The sequence below is a fragment of the Phacochoerus africanus genome, chromosome 5, assembly GCF_016906955.1.
Source record: "Phacochoerus africanus isolate WHEZ1 chromosome 5, ROS_Pafr_v1, whole genome shotgun sequence".
Classification (NCBI taxonomy): domain Eukaryota; kingdom Metazoa; phylum Chordata; class Mammalia; order Artiodactyla; family Suidae; genus Phacochoerus; species Phacochoerus africanus.
In genome coordinates, this window is record NC_062548.1 from 101,030,908 (window position 1) to 101,047,822 (window position 16,915).

The 16,915-nt window shown below is 38.1% G+C and overlaps 1 protein-coding gene across 1 annotated transcript in view; it reads left to right on the forward strand.

The window, feature by feature from the left end:
* LRPPRC (leucine rich pentatricopeptide repeat containing) overlaps window positions 1–16,915 on the forward strand; it is a 113,743-nt gene that overhangs the window by 25,457 nt on the left and 71,371 nt on the right. The window contains exons 12-14 of the mRNA XM_047782166.1: window positions 7,280–7,398; window positions 9,184–9,277; window positions 13,743–13,809. Coding sequence (XP_047638122.1) covers window positions 7,280–7,398; window positions 9,184–9,277; window positions 13,743–13,809 — 280 coding nt within the window. The remainder of the gene's footprint in view (window positions 1–7,279; window positions 7,399–9,183; window positions 9,278–13,742; window positions 13,810–16,915) is intronic.

Here is a 16,915-nt window from a genome sequence, read left to right on the forward strand (position 1 = left end):
TGCTTTAGAATGAGATGCAGAGTTGTTAGTATGACATTGGGTGACAAACAGAATGCACAAACAACAAAAAAGTGCTTTTAGCAGACTTTCATATTGCAATTTTATTTTAAATATATAGCCATCTTCTGGCTTAAAGGAGATAGTGAAACAAGTATTCCCTAATTGTTTCAGGCTATAAAAATCTCTAAATCCTTTTTAGAAAAATCTTTGTGAAAACAATATGCTAGTTGATTAACTCTTTGCATATCTTCCAGTTCTGAAAGCTCTATAAGGTAACCCTTAACCTAGTATTTTTGAGCCACAGGAAGGTTATATCACTTCATGAAAATCTTTGGGCATATTAGTATTGTCCATCTTTACACAGATGTAAAATACTTTCAGATTCCTGTTGAAACATTCTTTTGGTTGTGAGGTAAATTTTTCTCAACCAGGGTATCTAGACTTGAATTGGTTACTGCATTTTTACTGCTTGGTAAACATGAAAGAGTTCATATAAATTCTTCCCAAAGTTGTAACTCATCCTAGTAGAAAAGTGGATTTTGTCTTGAATCCTTCTTTTCTTAGAACCCTAGAGTCAAGGGTGCCATGTTGAAAGCTCACATTGTATTAATGAAGGAACTGAGAGCCCAGAGAGATTCAGTTGCTGATCATAGGTTCCATACCTGTCTGGGATTAGAGTTAGAATTTTTGTCCTCATATTTTATTATTAGTATTTTTTAATGGGTGCGTCCAGGACACATGGAAATTCCCTGGCCAGGGATCGAATCCAAGGCACTGCTGTGGCAATGCTGGATCCTGTAACCCACTGCACCAGACTGGGGATTGAACACACACCTCCTCAGAAGCTGAGCCACTGCAGTCAGATTCTTTTTTTTTTTTTTTTTTTAGTATTTTTTTCCTAGAATTACCATTTCATTTATTGATTGATTGATTTTTTGTAACTCATCCTAGTAGAAAAGTGGATTTTGTCTTGAATCCTTCTTTTCTTAGAACCCTAGAGTCAAGGGTGCCATGTTGATTGATTGATTTTTTTGTCTTTTTTCCTTTTCTAAGGCTGCTTCTGAGGCATGTGGAGGTTCCCAGGCTAGGGGTCTAATTGGAGCTGCAGCCACCGGTCTACACCAGAGCCACAGCAACGCAACGTGGGATCCGAGCTGCGTCTGCAACCTACACCACAGCTCACAGCAATGCTGGATCCTCAACCCACTGAACAAGGCCAGGGATCGAACCCTCAACCTCATGGTTCCTAGTCGGATTCGTTAACCACTGCGCCACGACGGGAACTCTATGCAGTCAGATTCTTAACCTACTGTATGATGTGGGAACTCCGTGTTTTACAGTTTTTAAAAACTAGTTTCCTTTTAGGAGGTGCTGAAATAAATATATATTCTACAGTCTTTTCTTCAGGTAACAGGGAAATGGCTATATGTCTTCTATATAGTTTCTTTATTGTAAGGTAAGAAAGTAACATTCTTGGAGTTCCCATTGTGGCTCGGTGGTAATGAACCTAATGAGCATCCATGAGGGTGCAGGTTCAGTCCCTGGCCCTGCTCAGTGGGTTAAGGATCCGTCGTTGCCGTGAGCTGTGGTGTAGGTCACAGATATGGCCTGGATCTGGTGTTGCTGTGGCTGAGGTGTAGACTGGGAGCTGCAGCTCTGATTCAGCCCCTAGCTTGGGAACTTCTATATGCTGCGGGTGCGGCCCTAAAAAGACAGAAAAACAAACAAAGCAACATTCTTATTATTGCAGTGAATTTGTTTTTTGTCTGGGCAAAGTTATATATAACTGGTAGAAGGAGTTGAAGACAAAGATGGCTGCAGAGATGAAGGATGTAGAGTAGTGTTTCATAAAGAATAAATAAAACCCTTCAGGAAATCAAAGAAGGGTATTTAGAGTTCAGGTTAAAATGGACCAAGTTTTCAACAGTAGGATGATCAAAATTTTATTGAATTCTAGAATTTTTCTGGCTGTAACTTTGGCCATCACCAACGCCTAAGAAAAATTCTCATAGTGACCTCCTCATGGCTTATCTTCCTAGTATTTTTCTCTGTGGCTCAAATGGAAAAGTCATCTCTTAGAATTTTAGCAAACTGGCCCAAGTAAGGGGAAATAATGCACAATGATTGAGGATCTCTGTCCCTTGGTGTATTTAGGAAATATGAAAATAAGAAAATAAAAGATAAAATATAAAAAAAGGAAGGATTGATATGAAAGCTGAAATCGCAGTTGAGTGAGATGGTTGAATAGAAGGCACTTTTTATTTTATTTTATTTTTTATTCTTTGGCTTTTTAGGGCCATACCTGAAGCATATGGAAGTTCCCAAGCTAGGGGTCAAATTGGAGCTGCAGATGCTGGTCTACACCACAGCCATGGCAACTTGGGATCCGAGCCAAATCTGCGACCTTCAACACAGCTCATGGCAATACTGGACCCCTAACCCACTGAGTGAGGCCAGTGATTGAATCCACATCTTCGTTGGGTTTGTTACCGCTGACAATGGAAACTCCCTGTTTTATTTTTTAATTTTAATTTTTTTTCTTTTTTTTTTATTTTTAGGGCCACACCTGTGACATATGGAGGTTCTCAGGCTATGGGTTGAATCAGAGCTGTAGCCGCTGGCCCACACCACAGTCAATGGCAACACTGGATCCGAGCTGTCTTCGACCTATACCACAGCTCTCAGCAACACTGGATCCTTAACCCACTGAGTGAGGCCAGGGATCGAACCCTCAACCTCATGGTTACTAGTTGGATTCGTTTCTGCTGCACCGCAATGGGAACTCTTTTATTAATTTTGTTTTTTTGGCCATGCCTGCATCATGTGGAAGTTCCCAGGCCTGGAATTGAACCCAAGCCACTGCAGTGACAACTTTGGATCCTTAACTCCTAGGGTTACCAGGGAACTCGTAGGTAAATTACCTCCTTGTATAGTGAGTGCTCTGGGTAGAGTTTCAAATCGTGATGTAACAGTCCTAGTTGGTGAAATTTGTGCAAGAAAACCATATATCTTTCTCAATAGTTTAAACTATTTTAATTCTTTTATTTATTTATTTATTTTTATCTTTTTAGGGCTGTAGACAAAGGATATGGAGATTTCCAGGCCAGGGGTCAAATCAGAGCTGTAGCTGCCAGCCTATGCCACAACTACTGCAATTCCGGATTAGATCCTTAACCCATTGAGCGAGGCCAGGGATCGAACCTGTGACCTCATGATGCTATTCAGGTTCGTTTCTGCTGAGCCACGAGGGGATCTCCCTAAAATATTGTCATTCTTATAAAACATTTTTTTCCTCTCTCTCTCTTTTTTTTTTTTTTTTTTTTTTACCGGCCGCACCAGCAGCATATGGAAGTTCCCATGCTAGGGGTCAGATTGGAGCTGCAGCTTGGGGTTGAATTAGAGCTGCAGCAGCTGGCCTATGCTACAGCCACAGCAACACCAGATCCCAGCCACATCTACAAGCTACACTGCAGCTTGCGGCAATGCTGGATCCTTAACCCACTGATCGAGGCCAGGGGTAGAACCAGAATCTTCATAGATACTAGTCAGGTTCTTAACCCACTGAGCCACAACAGGAACTCTTGTTTAGATTTTCTGAGTTCACAGACTTTTGAGATCCTTGTTTATCTAAGTTAACTTATGATTGTTTCAATTTTAATTTTAAAAAGAAACATGAATTGTATTTTTGAGAAGGATATGTTTGTTATGTCAGATCAATCCTTTATTTTTCTCCTTATTGAGAGGTGTTTCCCTCTTCCTATCTGACTGTAGTAGCTGAAGTGAATATCTTTGTGTGCTTCCTCAGAGTGCTTCAGGGAGTGACAGAATTTATCTGAGCAATGATAGGAACCGAGGTTTCTTAAACCTGCTTTAGTTTCAGTTAGAAAGGTAAGTTGAAAATGCTACCAACACAGGTCATCTAAATGAGGAGAATGCACTTCTCTCTCAGAAAAGTGTTACTGCAAAAATGAAGAATTAAGAGGATGGGGAGACATGTTGGTATAGGAATAAGAATCTTCTCTCTGCAATCAATTTGTTGGCCTATTTCCGAACATCAGAATATCACATATAGCTACCTTATGCTATATTTACTTCTTGTATCATCTAAGGAAATTTTAAAATTATTAGTGTTTTAAGACAGCTAAAAAAATAACATCATTGTTGTTACTATTAACATTTATTTAGTATTTTTAGGGTTTCACACATATTTTTTTCCTTTAGTTTTAGTTAAATAGAGAGTTTATGAAATCATTCCTGTATCCAAAAGGACATGATCCTAAATCTTTCTGCTTCTAGGGAAAGCAGAAGGTGCAGGTGTTTGTATTTTTGTAGTATTACAAGCACCTGCCAGCAATTGGGAGACAAGGTATCTTTGATCTTTGAAGAAATCACATACTCTAACACTTGCTAAAAATTACTTGGCTTCTAAAGGCATTTCCAGCTTTATTTAAATAGAAAAGTACTTCCACCCCCAACTCCCCATAGACTGAGTTGAAAGCCTTGTTAATATAGAGCTTGATACACTGATCTAAACTAAGTTGTAAGGCTGGTAAGGCTTGGATTTTTTTTTTTTTTGAGCCTTTTTTTTTTAATTAAAGTATAATTTTTTTCTATTAAATTCTTTTTCCTGATGTCCTCAATCTTTCTGTAGGCCTAGATCACCAGAATTTCTTCCATACCTATGGGTAATATTTACAATCTTTGGTACTTTTCATCCATTCATTTAATTGCCATGGATTCTTTTTTTTTTTTTTTTGTCTTTTTGTCCTTTTAGGGCCATACCTGCGGCATATGGAGGTTCCCAAGCTAGGGGTTTAATCAGAGCTATAGCCGCCAGCCTACGCCACAGCCATAGCAATGCCAGATCCGAGCCACATCTTCGACCTACACCACAGCTCATGGCAACGCCAGATCCTTAACCCACTGAGCAAGGCCAGAGATCGAACCTGCAACCTCATGGTTCCTAGTCGGATTTGTTTCCACTGTGACACAACAGGAACTCCCTAATTGTCATGGATTCTTTTTTTTTTTTTTTGTCTTTTTGCTATTTCTTGGGCGCTCCCGCGGCATATGGAGGTTCCCAGGCTAGGGGTCGAATCGGAGCTGTAGCCACCGGCCTACACCAGAGCCACAGCAACGCTGGATCCGAGCCACGTCTGTAACCTACACCACAGCTCACGGCAACGCCAGATCATTAACCCACTGAGCAAGGGCAGGGACCGAACCCGCAACCTCATGGTTCCTAGTGGGATTCGTTAACCACTGCGCCACGACGGGAACTCCTGTCATGGATTCTTATGGGTCAGAAAACTTCTAGTCATTGAGTGCCTTGACATACATTGCCTTGGTTAATCCATGGATGTTGAGTAGAAGGATCAAGCCAAACTTTACATGTTAAAGTGTCAAAGGTGTGGTTCCTTCTGTGGCGCAATGGGAGCAGGTTCCTGCTGGAGCACTAAGGACATAGGTTCAATCCCTGGCCTGGCACAGTGGGTTAAAGGATCTGGCTTTGCCATAGCTGCACAGTAGGTTACAACTGTAGCTCGGCTCTGATCCCTGGCCTGGGAACCCCATATGCCACAGGGTGGCCAAAAACAAAACAAAACAAAAACAAAAGCAAAAAAAAAAAAACAACCCAAAGTGTCAAAGACACAGTTCCTTTGTGGATATTGTGCATATTGCCATTTCTAGTGTGTAAGCTAAGAAATTATGGCTCAGAAAAGGGAAGTTATTTGCTCAGATTTACACTTGCCATTAAGTGTTAGAACCAGGGTTGAAAGCTAGGTCTCTTTTAAACTCCAAAGCTTGTTTTTGTTTTGCCACTTCGCCAGAGTGTCTTAGCAGAAACTTAGCTGTTTGCTTTAAACCATGATTGTGAGAACAGTCCTTACTGGTTAGAAGGGCTATGGAGGAAGTTAGATCTGTATGTGACTAGTAATTGAAAAGCAGCTAGCTCTGTCCTCCTGTCAAGAGCTTGGTAATATTTGCATATGAAGACCAGCACAGTGTGATTTGCCATTTTATGATGGTTTTAAGGGTTATTAGTACTAATTCCCAGGGGATTATTAGAGGAATAGTTTTAAATTTTGCTTATGATTATTGTTAGGATTGTGTATGTTGTTTGGACCAATTCTACATGTATGTTCTCTTAAATTTATGTGTAAACACATGCTTTGTCTTTTGGGACTTTTTTTTCTCTTATTTTTACATCTTGAGAAATGTATTTAAATATCTAAAATTTTGAAGATATTAGGTAACTTTAAATATGAACTGTTCAAATTTAAAATAGTTTTATCTATCATCTGATTTTATCTAAAATGTGCAGATATTCATAATTAGTCAAATTTGCCTATGTAGTTTTACACTCAGAATGTACAATCAAGTTTTTGTACTAGAGCGTATTACATAGCACATTTATAGCCATGTAATTTTTCTATAGATGATATAAAGCAAAAACAGGGACATTTAAAGGAAGTTTTCACAATGTGAAAGTGAGGAAGCTAAAGGAGTAAATTTTAAAGAGGAAAATGAGTCCTTTGTTTTATTAAACTGCTTTCTCTGTCAAAGTAGGTAACACTTAACTAGTTTTGACAATATTCTAGAATTGGCCTGATACAAATAAATCAGTTTGTACCATTTGAAGTTAACTATAGCTTTAGAAAGAACACATGAAATATCCTTTTAAGAAGTTAATAAAAGATATTTTTGTGAATGGGGAAAGAAAGAAAACAACTTACTAGTCTTTTATCGTTTTCCATATAATGAGAAATCATTTGTTTTTATTCATTTTTTTATTCTTGTATTAATGAAATCACAAGTTAGTCACAAATAGGGAATTTTTACCTGAGTGCTGAACTTAAAAACTCTTGTCTTTGACAGATCTCCTCTAATTTCTTTTCTCTGCAGTATTTATTCTTGTCAAGTTTGTAGGTCTATCTTTGCTCTGTGATAGCAATGATGTTTTATGATCTCTGTTCAGTTGAGGCACCAGAAATTATTAAGCATCTTGCTTAATTGTTTTCAGTTTTCTTACAGTTATAATTCCTAGGATATTTTGTTAGCACTCCCTGTTGAATTAATAGGGAGAAATGAAGAAAGAAGCAATGTAATTTTTTCATTAATCATCTTATTTCCTAGCTCTGTTGTTCATTCTTTTTTAGGCAAACAAAATGCTGAGTACTTCTGCTTTCGTTCAGAAAGTAAATGAACTGAACCTTTTGATCTTTTGTTAATTTATTCCAAGGTCTTCATCTTTGCTTTTCTAAATTTGACTTTACAGGTATAGTTGAAATCCTCAAAGGAATGCATGAATTAGGAGTAACTCCTGATCAGGAGACATACATAAATTATGTGTTTCCATGCTTTGATAGTATAAAGTCAGTTCGTGCTGTTTTGCAGGTGAGTGCAAGTATAGTCTTAATTTCATAACCGAAGAGAACATTTTTCCTCCCTAGCGTTTTGTGGTAACCAAAAAAAAAAAAAAGTCATTAAATAAACTTAAAAAACTTTAAAAGCTAAAGTAGCATTTTTCTTGTATGTTAAAAAGATAATATGCTGATATCAGACAAAATTTTGTTTTGTTTTGTTTTTGGCTGTACCCCCAGCATGTGGAAGTTCCCAGGCCAGGGATCAAACCCACTATAGCGATCCGAGTCACAGCAGTAGCAGCATCAGATCCATAACCTGCTGAGCCACAAGAGAACTCAAGAAAAAATTTAAATAGAACAATTTCAGTCTTTAATCCTATTCTCCGGTGCAGCTTCAACTTTCATGTTTTGAATATTACTTTTTCTTTCTGTATGAGTTTTCATAATACACTCATTCGTATATTTACTGTTTGTTTTTGTTTTTTTTTAATAAGCCTTATTTGACCCCTAGACATTGTTTTCCTGAGAGATACTTCCTGTCCAGAATAGGTGTGGCATTAATGAAGGAGCATGTGAAAAATTGATTTGTATAGTGCATTGAATCAGCAAAGGTTGCATTTTTCATTTTCAAAATAAAACACTGTACAATTAGGAACAACATGGCAGAGTTCCACTTAGAAATATTTTGTTCAGAAGACCTGTTTCCTATGTGGTTTTCACATAATGCTTTTATTTTTCTATTATTGTTAGAGTGTTTTCCTTCTTTCAAATAGTTAAATAATTACTGCCCTTTTAAAGGTAGAGTTTATGTCTTGGGTGTCTTTCCCTTTCCCTTTTTACCCTGAGTACTTAACAGTTTTTGAGACTGCTATACATATACATATTTTATTGTTAAAACATGTATTAAAAAGTTATTTTCCTGCATGTTTTCATTTCTCCCAAACCTGTTTTTTTTCATGTGCCATCTTTACATTATAGTAAGTTAATTCCATAAATTATTTTTTATGCTTGCATGCTGTTTCATTGTATGGATATACCATAATTTATTTATTTTTGTTATTGACTAGTTTTTTAATATTGTGCTATTATTATAAAGTGGTTCAGTAAATATTTGGTTAAAATTTGGCTCATACTTAAAAATTATTAAAGAGTGATATTGGGACAAGTAATTAGCCATTTAGAGTTAAATAAAAATAAATTTGATCTTTATCTTTGTATGCCCCAAAATACTTTAGATCGATGAGTTCCATTTTTATTTTGTGAGAAAATTGTTGTAGTGTCTCAGTGAACTCTTCCTAGAAGGAAGGAACTCTAGGTGTAACAGATTATATTAATCTGAAGATAAGCATTTAATTTGGGATGTCAGAATGCCATCTCATAGCTTTTGCTAAAGTCCAGTTATTCAGTTTATGTGTATGACCTCTTTAAATGAAGAATTATCACAATATGGTGATATAGGCAATGAGAAAACAAGAAATTTGGTTGGCATATCAGAATATTTTTAGCTAAGGTAGGAGTTCCCGCCGTGGCGCAGTGGTTAATGAATCCGACTAGGAACCATGAGGTTGCAGGTTCAATCCCTGGCCTTGCTCACTGGGTTAACGATCTGACGTTGCCGTGAGCTATGGTGTAGGTTGCAGACGCAGCTCAGATCCCGCGTTGCTGTGGCTCGGGCGTAGGCCGGTGGCTACAGCTCCAATTCGACCCCTAGCCTGGGAACCCCCATATGCCGCAGGAAGTGGCCCTAGAAAAGACAAAAAAAAAGAGAATATTTTTAGCTAAGGTATATTGTCATTGAAATGTGCTTTATCCCTAGGAACATGGATGCCTACATGAAAATACTGTATTTTCTCAAGCTGAATTGAGAAGTGAAGCAGTAAATGGGAACTTAGACTATATTTTATCCTTCTGTAAGTATACAACATTAGCGGTAAACCTGACAGGTTGATTTCAGTTACTGTTAAGGGCATGCAGAGTAGTTCAGGCCCTCACTGCCTATCTCAGGTAATTCAAAGTAATTTCCTTGAAAGCAAGGAAGTTTTTATATGTTTTGTTCAAGTCAGATTGATAATATATGCTTTAAACTTACAGATAATTTGTAAGTAATTTTAAAAGTTAATAGGACCTTGGCAATAATGTGATGTTAGATTGGATTGGGGACCCAGAAAAGTTGGGTCCTGTTTATAATTAAGCTGCTAATTATGGGACCTGGAACAAACAAATCTCTGTGTGGTTCTTTGCTTCAGTTTCATAAAATGGGATAGTGTTATCTATCTGTCCACCTTGTGGGAGTTGTGAAAACCATGACCCCTTGTTTCGAAAGTGTTTTCTGAGCTAATGCCTTTTATAGCCCAGAGTTACATGAAGCCATCTCCCAGTCCTCATTAATAAAAGCACAGCAAATGTTTAGTAAACATGTGTGAATGCTAAGTGCTTTACAGTGTTCTTCACATGTTAATAAAATTCCTCCATTGATGGATAAAGAAGGGTGTAGAGAGGTTAAATGATTTGCCCAAAGTTAGTGACTGAGCCAGAGCTGAGCTCCATCTAACTGTAGCCTCAGTTTTTTTCACTAGACTGTATTTTGAATTAATGTATTTTTACAATTCCTTTTTATATTTCTAAATGATTTTTATTTTTTCCATTGTAGTTGGTTTCCAGTGTTCTGTCCATTTCTGCTGTAAGCAAAGTGACCCAGTCTCTCTCTCTCTGTCACACACAGTTGTTTTTTTTTTTTTTTTGTCTTTTTGCCATTTCTTGGGCCGCTCCTGCGGCATATGGAGGTTCCCGGGCTAGGGGTCGAATCGGAGCTGTAGCTGTCAGCCTACGCCAGAGCCACAGCAACGCAGGATCCGAGCCGTGTCTGCGACCTACACCACAGCTCACGGCAACGCCAGAACCTTGACCCACTGAGCAAGGGCAGGGATCGAACCCGCAACCTCAAGGTTCCTAGTCGGATTCGTTAACCACTGTGCCACGACGGGAACTCCACTAGACTGTATTTTGGTGTTAATCAATTAAACTCTGTTTTTCCTTCTTGGCTGCCCCCCTCAGCATATGGAGCTTTCCAGGGTAGGGGTCAAATCGGAGCTGTAGCTGCTGGCCTGCACTACAGCCACACAGGATCTGAGCCTTGTCCATGACCTACACTAGAGCTCACAGCAACGCCGGCTCCTTAACCCACTGAGCAAGGCCAGGGATCAAAACTGCGACCTCAAGGATACTAGTCAGATTCATTTCTGCTGAGCCATGAGGGGAACTCCAACACCAGATCTTTTTTTTTTTTTTTTTTAATTTTCCCACTGTACAGCAAGGGGATCAAGTTATCCTTACTAACACCGGATCTTTAATCCATTTTGCCAGGCCAGGGATTAACTTATGTCCCAGCACTCCAGAGAAGCTGTCAGTCCCTTTGTGCTACAGCAGGAACTCCATTGGTTGGACATTTTTTAATTTTGATTTTTTAACATATCAGTGGCGTTAACTTGACACTATTTCAGATCTTGTGAAAAAGGTATCATTTAAAACAAACATCAGTTTCACCCTAAAATGTTAGTTTAAGGGGGGTGTTTTTTGGTTTGTTTTTTGGAAGTACTGTAGCATTGAGAAGTTCCAAGGCCAGGGATTGAACCTGCTGCCGCTGCCACAACAACGAGAGATCCTTAACCTGCTCCCACCAGAGGACTCCTAGTCCCCTAAAATATTAGAAGTTAAGCTTTGATTAACATATATTCAAATTGTATAAATGGGAGCGTTGTAAAAACCAGATCACTGGTATATATTACCTGAATCTGTGTTCTTTAAAATAGTTCATTGTATTATAAAGGGATGCACAAAGTGTTCAGCCTGAAAAATGGTGACCATTAGAAGTGTAGTTATTTGACTGTAAGGTTGGGTATTAATGCTGGCTGCTGTCTGAGTGTATTGATTTTGCCTTCCACTCTGTATAATGTATGGATTTTCCATACTGACAAGATGAAAACAGAGAAGCATTAGCAGGGGAATCTAGGTGCATAAGGTGGATACCTGAGAGGTGGCTTTTCCTTTTATCATACCATGCATTCCACTGCATTGTCAGCCTCTTGATTTTTTTTTCAGACTTGTTTGTTGCTAAGGAAACTAGATGCTTTTTGTCAGCAGACTTGCAGCTTGCTGAGATGTTTCTGGTCATCTTTTTAATGAATAAGAATTTGATAATATTCTGTAAAATACTAATTTGCATAGTTTAGAAATAAGTTTCTAGGAGATTGTTTATTAAATGTGCAAAAGAAAAATGCCATGAACTTAAAGACTATAAAGATTTCAGCCCAATCCCATCAGTGCTCTCCCTCCCCCTTTGAATTATAGGTCTTTGAAGAGCGGTTGGTTCTATAATTGCTCATATTTGCTGTAGGCTGCTTCTGGATAGGCACTTTTAGTTACTGCAAGGAATGGCAGGTAGTAGAGAAGAGTATAAAATGGCCTGTCTTTTTTTTTTTTAACTGAAGTATAATTGACGTAGAATATTACATTAGTTTGAGGTATGCAACATAATGATTCTATATTTCTGTGTATATTACCAAGTGATCACTACAGTAACTCTAGTTATCATCTGTCCCATACATGGTAACAGAAGATTCTTTTTCTTGTGAGAGGACTTCTAAGATCTACTCTCTTAGGACCTTTCTCATAGGATGTATAGTATTATTAACTGTAGTCACCACACTTGTTAGATGGTTCATCTTGACTGAGTTTGTGAGTAGTAAGAAACATTTTTCCATTTGAGTGTGGAGGCATGGAAGTTAATTTGATCAAGCAAAACTAAAGGTTACCAAAAAGCTTGGGGAGTGTTCACTTTAAAATTCCTGTAGTGGAGTTCCCATCGTGGCGCAGTGGAAACGAATCTGATTAGGAACCCGAGGTTGTGGGTTCGATTCCTGGCCTTGCTCAGTGGATTAAGGATCCGGTGTTGCCATGAGCTGTGGTGTAGGTCGCAGACGTAGCTCGGATCTGGCTTTGACTCCACTATGAGTTCATATCTGATTCCACCCCTCTTGGCTCATTCAGTAGCCACTTTACATACATACTGAAAATTAAAGAATAGTGACAGTTGGAGATTCTATTGTGGCTCAGCGGTAACAATCCGACTAGTATCCATGAGGACGTGGGTTCGATCTATGGCCTCACTCAGTGGTTAGGGACCCCTTGTTGCCATGAGCTATGGTGTAGGTCACAGATGTGGCTTGGATCTGGTGTTGCTGTGGCTGTGGCTGGCAGCTGAAGCTCCAGTTTACCCGCTAGCCTGGGAATTTCCATATGCCGAGGGTATGGCCCAAAAAAGCAAAAAAAAAAAAGTAGTAACGGGGGAAAAAAAATTCGGGAGATGCCTACCATGATTCTGTCCCATTCTGGTAAAGGCAAGGGTTATGTGATTCATGTTATACTAAGGCCAGTCAGGCTTACACAGTGTCAGCATTGAAACATACATGGTTGTACCCTGTTAAATGCCAGAATAAATAGTAGAGCAAATGATTATCGGAAAAGTGAAAGATCAGTATAAATCAACTACATAACAGAGGTAAAGAAGTTATTGTCACTCTTACATGAAAGCAGGTCATGGATCATAGTGGAAAATAGAATGAGAAAGCGCATGGTTCAGTAGAACCCAACATCACTCTCAGAAAAGAACTTTTCCCCTATTTTCTGTCTTTAAAGGGTAGTTAAAAACCTTCCCTTCATAGTGCCATGTTGTCCATTAATGTACACCTTGGTATGTGTACCAGGCTGACTTTGAGTATGCTGGTACATTAGTTATTGCTGTTTTTATAAAATAATATTTATGAAGTCATTAGTTGTATAGATATATATAAAAATAAAGGAAGATATTTTTATTTTATTTATTTATTTATTTATTTATTTATTTATTTATTTATTTATTTTTTCTGTCTTTTTGCCTTTTCTAGGGCCGCTTCCTGCAGCAGATGGAGGTTCCCAGGCCAGGGGTCTAATCGGAGCTGTAGCTGTCAGCCTACGCCAGAGCCACAGCAATGAGGGATCCAAGCCATGTCTGCAGCCTACACCACAGCTCACAGCAACGCCAGATCCTTAACCCACCGAGCAAGGCCAGGGATTGAGCCCGCAACCTCATGGTTCCTAGTCGGATTCGTTAACCACTGTGCCACGGCGGGAATGCCAAGATATTTTTAAAGGATAGCTTATATTGCCAATATATTTTGTTGCAATTGCTAATTAACTTTGTATGAAAACTTTTCCATTTTTAAAGTATTTCCAAAATGAAATTTGAAAGGTATTGGTATAAATGTGTTTCCAAATGAGTTGATGATATAAGCTTTTGGTTTTGGTCTGGGGTCTTACGATGGTCATTTTCTTTTGCAGTGGAATCAAATACATTGCCTCTTTCATTTACATCATTGAGAGGCAGCCTCATTCTGGGCTTTAGAAGGTAAGATGATCACCTTATCTAATATGTTCTTTGCCTGAATTTGGACTGCTTTCTTCTTTTTGACCTACCATGTGAGGCAAAAAACAGATATTTTTATCTTCCAGAATACTAGTTACCTGAAATAACCTTATCTGTTTTATTCTTCCAACTAAGTAGTTGAACTGGTTTAAAATGCCTTTTATATCATCTACTCCAAGAAAAAAATATTTATTTGGTAAAAGTCTTGTTTCAGAAAAGGAAGCACTGTTTGAAAATGGTGGGTTGGAGTTAGAAACAATTTTGCATGTGTATTTGATTTATACTTTGAGCATTTAATTACAAGACCGTTATTCAGTGAAATACTACTCTTCTCCTCTGTGTGCTCGGGGAATGTGAATGACCTTTCCTTTCAATTTTGTTATTTTGAAAAAATAAACATATAAAGATGAGTTGAAAAATAGTAAATACCCACATACCCTTTATATAGATTCACCAGTTGTTGATACTTTACCATATTGCCTTGCTATCTCTCTCTCATTTCCTTTTTCTCTACTGATGTGTTTGTGTGTGTGTGTGTGTGCACGCGCGCGCGCGCATGCGTACTTTTTTCTCATTTTTTCCCTGAACTCCTTGAAATTGCAGATATCATGATGCTGGATCCTTCAGTATATGTCTTTTAAGAATAAGGTCATCATCTGTATAATCACAATACCAATATCATTCCTAAAAAATTAACAGTGCTATGACATCATCTGATAGGCTCTGGGTTAAGATCATCCCAGCTGTTCTAAAATTTTCTTCTATAGCTATTTTTCTTTTTGAGGACTTAGTTAAGTTCATGTATGATATTTGATGGCTGTCTCTATTCTCTTAATCAAGAACAATTCCCTACTTTTTTGTGGGTGGTGGTGGTGGGTTCTGGGTCTCTTTCTCTGTAGAATGTCCCTCTCATATTTTGTGTTTATCTCACTTTTTCCTCATGACCAGACTCAGATTGAATATTTTTTAGCAAATAGAGTTCATAGATTGGCCCTTCTAAAAGGGTATAATGTCAGGTGTCTAGTATTGGTGCCATAAGTTGATTTTAATCATTTGCTTACAGTGGTGGCCCCCACACCTCTCCCTTGCAAAGGAACCTCATCTTTGTAATTAGTAAGGTACATTTGGGGTGTTAACTTTGAGACAGTCTATCTACCCTGTTTGCCAGCACCTTCCACTCTCTGGTTATAGGAGGAGTTGGTAATTGTTGAATCAGTTGTTAACAGTGGTGGGAGCAAAAGTAAGAGTTGCTTATTTTGTCTTTCTTTCTGTGTTTCTAATGATCATGACTTCTAATATCGATCCCAGTAATTTTTAGAGTATCGGTGGGAGCACTGGGGTTTTCTGTCAGCATCTCCAGAACCTCCATTGTGGGCAAGAAGAAATAGAACAGGTAGGGTGGGATTCTTGCTGCTGCCCTTTCTTTAGCCAGTGCAGATCCACTCCTTTCATATACCGCCATGCATTTAAATACTTTTCTGTTTTGTGTGAGGTTAGAAAAAAACAACAACAACCAAGGTCTGTGCTTTTAAAAATAAAATTTGAAAAATACGGAATACGTAATCAAGTAGATAGAATGTTGGTAGAGTGAGATTTTTAAAAAGAATCTATAGTGCATTATGAAGTGAAATATAGTGACTTTTCCTGTAACTGTCCTTCATAAAAAAAACTTGAAAACAAGTTTTTCATATAAATTTCCAGGTCGTAGGCATTTCCTTTTTTGGCTTTACTAATGTTATATTTTTAGTCAGTTTGAATGGCAGTTGCTGTGTTTCACAAATCCTAGACATTGTAAGCAAAGTACTTGGACTATAATTGATCTAATATGATGAAAAAAACAAATTTTATGTTCCTAGATCAGTCATTAAACTTTTGGTGGCTTAATGATTAAAGTATGCAGAGATGCTTACTCTTCCAGTAAATGTGTCTGGTTGCTGTGTTTTCTGTTTCTACTTTATAATTTTGTGTCATCTTTGCTATAAGATTCTTTTATTGTCCCTCTTGACAACTTTCAGTATACTTACCTTAAGTAACCTGCATACACTTAAATAATTTGCTGTTTCTAGTTTATTGTGGGCTGGGAAGTTAAATACAATTTGGAAAAAAAAAAAGGTCCTAAATAAAGGCATGCATATCTTTTTATGCTCTTATTTTGTGACAGATTTTGTGGTAGCTGTTTTTTTTTTTTTTTTTTTTTTTTTTTAGGGCCACACCCGCCCCATGCGGAGGTTCCCAGGCTAGGGAGCCAATTGGAGCTGTAGCTGTGGGCCTACACCACAGCCACAGCAATGCCAGATCAGAGCTGAGTCTACACTATAGCTCAGGGCAATTCTGGATCCTTAACTCACTGAGTGAGGCCAGGGATCTAACCCGAATCCCCATGGATCCTAGTTGGGTTTGTTAACCGCTGAGCCACAATAGGAACTCCTGTTTTGATTATTAGAACATAAGCTCCCTGTGTATTTGGTTTATTGTTCTATCTTCAGCATGTAGATGTTAATACTCGGCACCCGATCAGCAATGTTGAATTAATAACTGAGGTCCTGTATGCTGTGTTTTTGCCTTTGTTTTTGAGCATTCCCTTTAATTCAGCAAGTATATATTGGTTAGGATAGATTGTAAAGTATTCTATTTTATTTTATTTATTTCTATTTTATTTTTTAATTGATTTATTTTTCAAACTTTATGGCTGCAGCTGTGGCAACACCGAATCCTTTAACCCACTACACTGGGCCACGGAACAAACCTATGCCTCTGTAGCAACCCAGGCCACTGCAGTCAGATTCTTAACCCACTGCACCACAGCAGGAACTCCAGATAATAAAATATTTTAAATAAGGTAAAGGGAATTGTCTTTTATTCGGAAGAAAGAAGACTAATTTGTGCAGTTTGGAGGCCTGGCTGAGGCAGAGATACATCTAGGATGTATTTGAATCTTAGACATTGTATTTTTCATTTCTAGAAATTCAGATTTTTTAAAAAATATCTTCCATATCTCCTTAACATGCTCATGCTTCTTCCTTCTTCTCTATATGGAGATATCAGTGGTAGACACTTTTATGCCTTTGCCTGCTAAATCTATTAATTT